The sequence below is a fragment of the Leptodactylus fuscus genome, chromosome 4 (genome assembly GCF_031893055.1).
Source record: "Leptodactylus fuscus isolate aLepFus1 chromosome 4, aLepFus1.hap2, whole genome shotgun sequence".
Taxonomy (NCBI): Eukaryota; Metazoa; Chordata; class Amphibia; order Anura; family Leptodactylidae; genus Leptodactylus; species Leptodactylus fuscus.
Window position 1 is genome coordinate 141774244 of NC_134268.1, and position 6000 is coordinate 141780243.

At 41.3% G+C, this 6000-nt stretch overlaps 1 protein-coding gene across 1 annotated transcript in view; it reads right to left on the minus strand.

Annotated features, from left to right (window-relative positions):
* STAC (SH3 and cysteine rich domain) overlaps nt 1-3383 on the minus strand; it is a 181295-nt gene extending 177912 nt beyond the window's left edge. Inside the window, exon 1 of the mRNA XM_075271149.1 lies at nt 2949-3383. Coding sequence (XP_075127250.1) covers nt 2949-3056 — 108 coding nt within the window. The 5' untranslated portion in view covers nt 3057-3383. The remainder of the gene's footprint in view (nt 1-2948) is intronic.
* Nucleotides 3384-6000: the final 2617 nt, after the last annotated feature.

Below are 6000 nucleotides of genomic sequence, written 5' to 3' on the forward strand. Positions count from 1 at the left end.
GACAACCTTTCCCCACCATCACCCATTCAAGTTCTTTGCATCTTTTAATAAGTGCCACTGCACTGATTATGACACATTTTAATTTTTTTCTCTAGCTCTGACCATTCCAAAGCAATCAATGCAGTTAATTTTGGTGTCTGATGTGCTATTTAAGCTCGGTAATGTCAGAAGGGCAGTGCCAGGCTGGGGTGTGATGCAGAGCTCCAATCAGAGACAGCCAGTGTCAGAGATCAGGTTCACACCCTTTGACTGCTCCTGCCTGACACTACCCTTCTGACAGTACCAAGCCTTCACATCATATCAGGCACCAAAATTAACCACATTGATTGCTCGGGAATGGTAGGGGTTAGGGAAAAAAATACAAATGTGCCAGAATCAGTGCAGTGACACCTATTAATTGATGTACATAACTGAACTTATTGGAGGTGGAGGTCCTCTTTAATAGAGATGAGCGAGTACTGTTCGGATCAGCCGATCCGAACAGCACGCTCCCATAGAAATGAATGGACGTAGCCGGCACGCGGGGGGTTAAGCGGCCGGCTGACGTCAAAGCGGAAGTACCAGGTGCTTCCATTCATTTCTATGGAGCGTGCTGTTCGGATTGGCTGATCCGAACAGTACTCGCTCATCTCTACTCTTTAATATTGGTCTGAAAGTGGACAACCCCTTTAACAGGATTTTGTATAACCTTGTAATGATACCTGCATGACTGGCAGCAGTTCATACATTTTCTGCCCATCTCATTTCATGTATGAACATAACTTCTGTGTAGTTTTCTTGTAAGATAAGAAAATATTGCAAAATCAATGTTTCAGGATTATTTTAATTCACTTTGTCTGTCATGAGATGCATTTTAATGTGATAATTCAGACACATATTGCATTATTTGATATGTCAGGCATGCACTAAATCCATTACCATACTGGTGTGCATTAAAACATGAAAAATGTAGCTGAATAATACATAAGTGAATTTTATGTTGCTGGGAAATAACAATGTGTTTAAATCCTTACAATGATTCTCTATCTTAAAGGGATATTATACATTTAATACCTGTGCAGGATCGGTATATCTGATTCTTGCTCTACTGGGATCCTACAATTACGAGAACAGGTATACATTATCTGAATATATACAAGGGGGTGAGTGTATTAAGTTTGGCTTTTCCTCTGACAGTCCTAATTCATTTTGCCGCTGTGCTGAGATGTGTCTGAATTATTAAAAGACTCAGACCTCTTAATAATTCTGGTGCATCTCGCAAGGTCCCATGTGTCAAAATGGAAATCTAAAAAAGTCAGGGGTGGCATAAATTTTAGGTCTTTTTAGTAAATTCCCCTCAATGTTTTTTTTTTTTCCTATCCATCATACTATAGTGTCAATACAGATAAAAAAAATGTAAATGAAACCTTTAGTTTCATCTGTGAACCTGGACACATGACATGTTAGGAAAAGCAAAGTGATACATGCGACTAGTCACACTGGACAGATTTAGGGATGAGGATACATTTACAATCTTCTCATACAATTGAACACAATTACTTCTGATTCCATTTCATAGTATGTAGTTGTAGTAAGTTGCAGAACCTGCACATGTAGATAAAGGCAATATTCCTGAAAGTTACTTGAAGCATAAGCATTTCCTAGTACAGATATAGAGGTGGGTGATCTGATGTGTATATGACAGGTGCTGAAGAAATCTAATAGGGCTTTTATCACTTTTAGATTGCTACTTTACACTCTTTCCTATGCTCATACTCCCAGTACATCCACATTTCAGTCCTTCCTTGAACACATCATTATATGAAACAGTTATTGAAAAAGTAGGCAATGTTTATACATTCACTGCAGAACTTGAGTTTGTTCCAAAATGTTTCCACTGCCACATTAGTATCAAGGACTGTTACTGTTAATGCAATGTTTGAGTAGCATAAACATGAACATTTGCACCTGACTAGTAAGAATGAACACACAGCATCAAGACTACGCAGCAGGTCAAGGTTCCTGGGATAACAGCACTCCATCACAAGCTGATCTAAGTCGCAGACATCATTGGCATACAGAACATTCCATGCCAACTCTTCACCTTGCGTATGCCTGCTGTAAGCACTTTACTTCAAAGCTGTATCCATTGTGACTGAATAACCTGAAGTTCCAGACTGTATCTCCAAAATAGGGAAGGTATGCTTTTCAAGAACAATAGTCTCACAAGTTTCATGAAATGGCACCAGATTTCTCTTACAAGTAGTTTTTTTTTAATTTAGTGGTCATAAAATGCATATCTTTGTTAGGTGCACAGTGGTATATAGTGATCGCCACCTTAATTCGGAGCTAACCATGTTAGTAGATACATCTTCCGTTATCTCTACATAGGAGACCATGTTCATACGTGGCATATTTGGTGAACTTTCAGCAATTGTACCGTATATATTTTATACATATTAACATATTTTTGTAGCATGTGCATGAACTTTTGCAAGCTTTATGGAACAATGAGAGAAATGTTTGCTATAAATTTGCAACATGTGAACCTATCCTTACAGTTAGTACTGGAAATGCAACCTTTATATGGTATTAATCTGCAGGGTTCTTATTCATGTGATACAAGCAGAACAGAGACATAATAACTAAGGATGCCTCTATGTCTCAATGGACATCAAGGTAGCTCCTGTGCAAAATAAATGTACTGAATACAGGCTGTCATAAACAGCGCCTGAAATCCTCTACTACTGTCTGCACAAGTGGCATTGGGAAATTTTATTTTCCCCAGCTGCATTGGCTTGTCATCAAAAATGCTCTGAATTGCACAGAGAGTGATCTCGTTGCTGATAAAGCAATAACATAAAATACTAGCGAAAGCTACTACAAATAGGAACCACATGTAAGAATCTTAGAGTAACAACCTGTGGGGTCACTACTCTAATTCTTAATCTAAAGGCAAAAAGAAATACCTTTGATTCTTGGCTACTGGTGGAAGCTGGAGAGTGAGGCTGTTCAGTGTTTCCAAGTTCATCATCCTTTTCCACGCTGTCACCCATGGTGCTGTTTGGAGGAATCATTCTCTCTAAGACGTAATGGCTATCAACTATGTCACCTTTAATTAAAGATGAAGAAGTAGTAACATCTCATGGACCACTGGCTGCTATTGGTTTTTCTCCTGTATGTACAATACATGTCCTCATGATTAGTAAGATGTATACACTTGGTTTATCATCCTGCAGATTTCCTTATAATCATCCAGTCTGTATGTCCCTTCTTCCAGTCAAGTTGTGTTTTGACTAGAATTGCTTTTTGCAGGGCTGCGCAGCGTGTGGTTGAATTGTGTTCTCCCTTTATAGTAAAAAAGCCTGGAGGTATGGGACATGGAAGTGTGGCTGTCAGCCCTGGTGATCAGGATAGAAGTGAGCTGAAGCAGAAAGCCTGGGCTGCTTACACATGAGGCATGGGAAGGAGGAGCTCCCTTCCAGACAGCTTAGGATAGCTTGTATAGGCATGTGCTGCTGCCTTCTTACTACTGCACAAGATTACAAGCTCAATAGGCAAGCAGATGGGGAAAAGCATGTATTGTGTTGTTTAAACATTGAAAGCTTTTAGTTAAAAAATCATCACAAACCCAAGGGAGAGATCACGCAACCAGCAAAAAACTGACACTGGCAACGTGTAATTTAGGAAAGAACAGGAGTGACAGAAGGAGCGATAAATACAATACATTGACAATATGAGGTTTGTTAGGAGTGGTTATAAATTTAGGTGTTATTAGCATAATGGTGATGTTATATATAATGTATTATACAAACAATGTTCATTCGTACAGAGTCTAATATATTTTATGTATCTTCTCTACTTCCAGCAGCGTTTTCCATCCAAGGTGTTGGAACAATGGTATTCCTTGGAATATGGTAAGGTGTTCAGACCTTTTAGATGCATAGCATGGTGACAAGCAAAGTATTGAACAATTTGCATCTAACTGACGTTCCACAATGTAGAATTGTAGTGCAGTGAAAATTATTTGAGTTGACCACTCACATTTTCACAGAAAAGAATCGGACCTCTAAAGAAATAGTATACAGAATGCCAGTTAAAGTGTCTAATGGAGTAAGCAAGCATGTACGTTATGCTTCAGTATATTACATAGAACCAGGCCTTGACTGGGGATAATATATCAGCCATGATATTGTATACAAGTCATTCCACCTCACATACATAGCCATAAGGCATCCCAGCTTTTCCTTATCCCCCTGTTGAACTGCACATTTACTAGTTCAAAATGGCACCCTCCTTCTTAGTCCCTAGCATGAATCTGACTAAATGGTGCCCAGCATAGAACTTTCCTCATTCCTAGTTTCCAGCATGGCTCCATTCCGGGTCCCCATAACAATATCCATGTAAATAATGGTCTTCAGCACCTTCCTTTCTCTTTTCTAGTCCCCAATACTTGCTGAAATTTCATAGACCAAAATCTGAACTTTAAAATCCACCTGGGAACACTCCAAGATTGCTCATGTTGGTGCAGAGTATATGCAGTATAATCCTGTCCCTATTCAGGCGAAGATCTTGAGACTGTCCTGGCAAAATCGGTACTCTTGATATGTTCAGCCTCTCATTGGCAGATTGCCTTTACTATGGCATAGGCTCTTTGATCTTGTGTAATGCTGGCCCTTTTCTTTCTTGATGTCCCTTGCAAGTCTCTGTCTCTTGCTTGCTGTAGCCCAGTGATGTGGAACAGCACAGAGCTGTGTCCATATTGGTCTCACAACGAATATACATGCAATTTGTGTTCTTTATAAAGGGGTACCCACTGAACAATTTGCTAAAAAAGTGGTCTTTGGTTGGATAAAATAAAGGGGGTGGTCTGCTTATAGACAGTATGCTGGGAAAAAAATAAGTCATTTAACAATTGGTCTTTAAGATGTATTTGCACATAGCGGCAACACAGTGGCTACACAGTGGCTCAGTGGTTAGTACTAGAGATGAGCGAACAGTGTTCTATCGAACACATGTTCGATCGGATATCAGGGTGTTCGCCATGTTCGAATCGAATCGAACACCGCGTGGTAAAGTGCGCCAAAATTCGATTCCCCTCCCACCTTCCCTGGCGCCTTTTTTGCACCAATAACAGCGCAGGGGAGGTGGGACAGGAACTACGACACTGGGGGCATTGAAAAAAATTGGAAAAAGTCATTGGCTGCCGAAATCAGGTGACCTCCATTTTAGACGAATAGTGGATTTCAAATCCGGGTCATATGAGAATGTGAACTTTGTGACTATGAGACAGGGATAGCTGTACAGGCAGGGATAGCTAGGGATAACCTTTATTTAGGGGGGAATGTTATTAAAAATAACTTTTTGGGGCTCTATCGGGTGTGTAATTGTGATTTTTGTGAGATAAACTTTTTCCCATAGGGATGCATTGGCCAGCGCTGATTGGCCGAATTCCGTACTCTGGCCAATCAGTGCTGGCCAATGCATTCTATTAGCTTGATGAAGCAGAGTGTGCACAAGGGTTCAAGCGCACCCTCGGCTCTGATGTAGCAGAGCTGAGGCTGCACAAGGGTTCAAGCGCACCCTCGGCTCTGATGTAGGAGAGCCGAGGGTGCACTTGAACCCTTGTGCACCCTCGGCTCTGCTACATCAGAGCCGAGGGTGCGCTTGAACCCTTGTGCACACTCTGCTTCATCAAGCTAATAGAATGCATTGGCCAGCGCTGATTGGCCAATGCATTCTATTAGCCCGATGAAGTAGAGCTGAATGTGTGTGCTAAGCACACACATTCAGCTCTACTTCATCGGGCTAATAGAATGCATTGGCCAGCGCTGATTGGCCAGAGTACGGAATTCGGCCAATCAGCGCTGGCTCTGCTGGAGGAGGCGGAGTCTAAGATCGCTCCACACCAGTCTCCATTCAGGTCCGACCTTAGACTCCGCCTCCTCCAGCAGAGCCAGCGCTGATTGGCCGAATTCCGTACTCTGGCCAATCAGCACTGGCTAATGCATTGTATTGGCG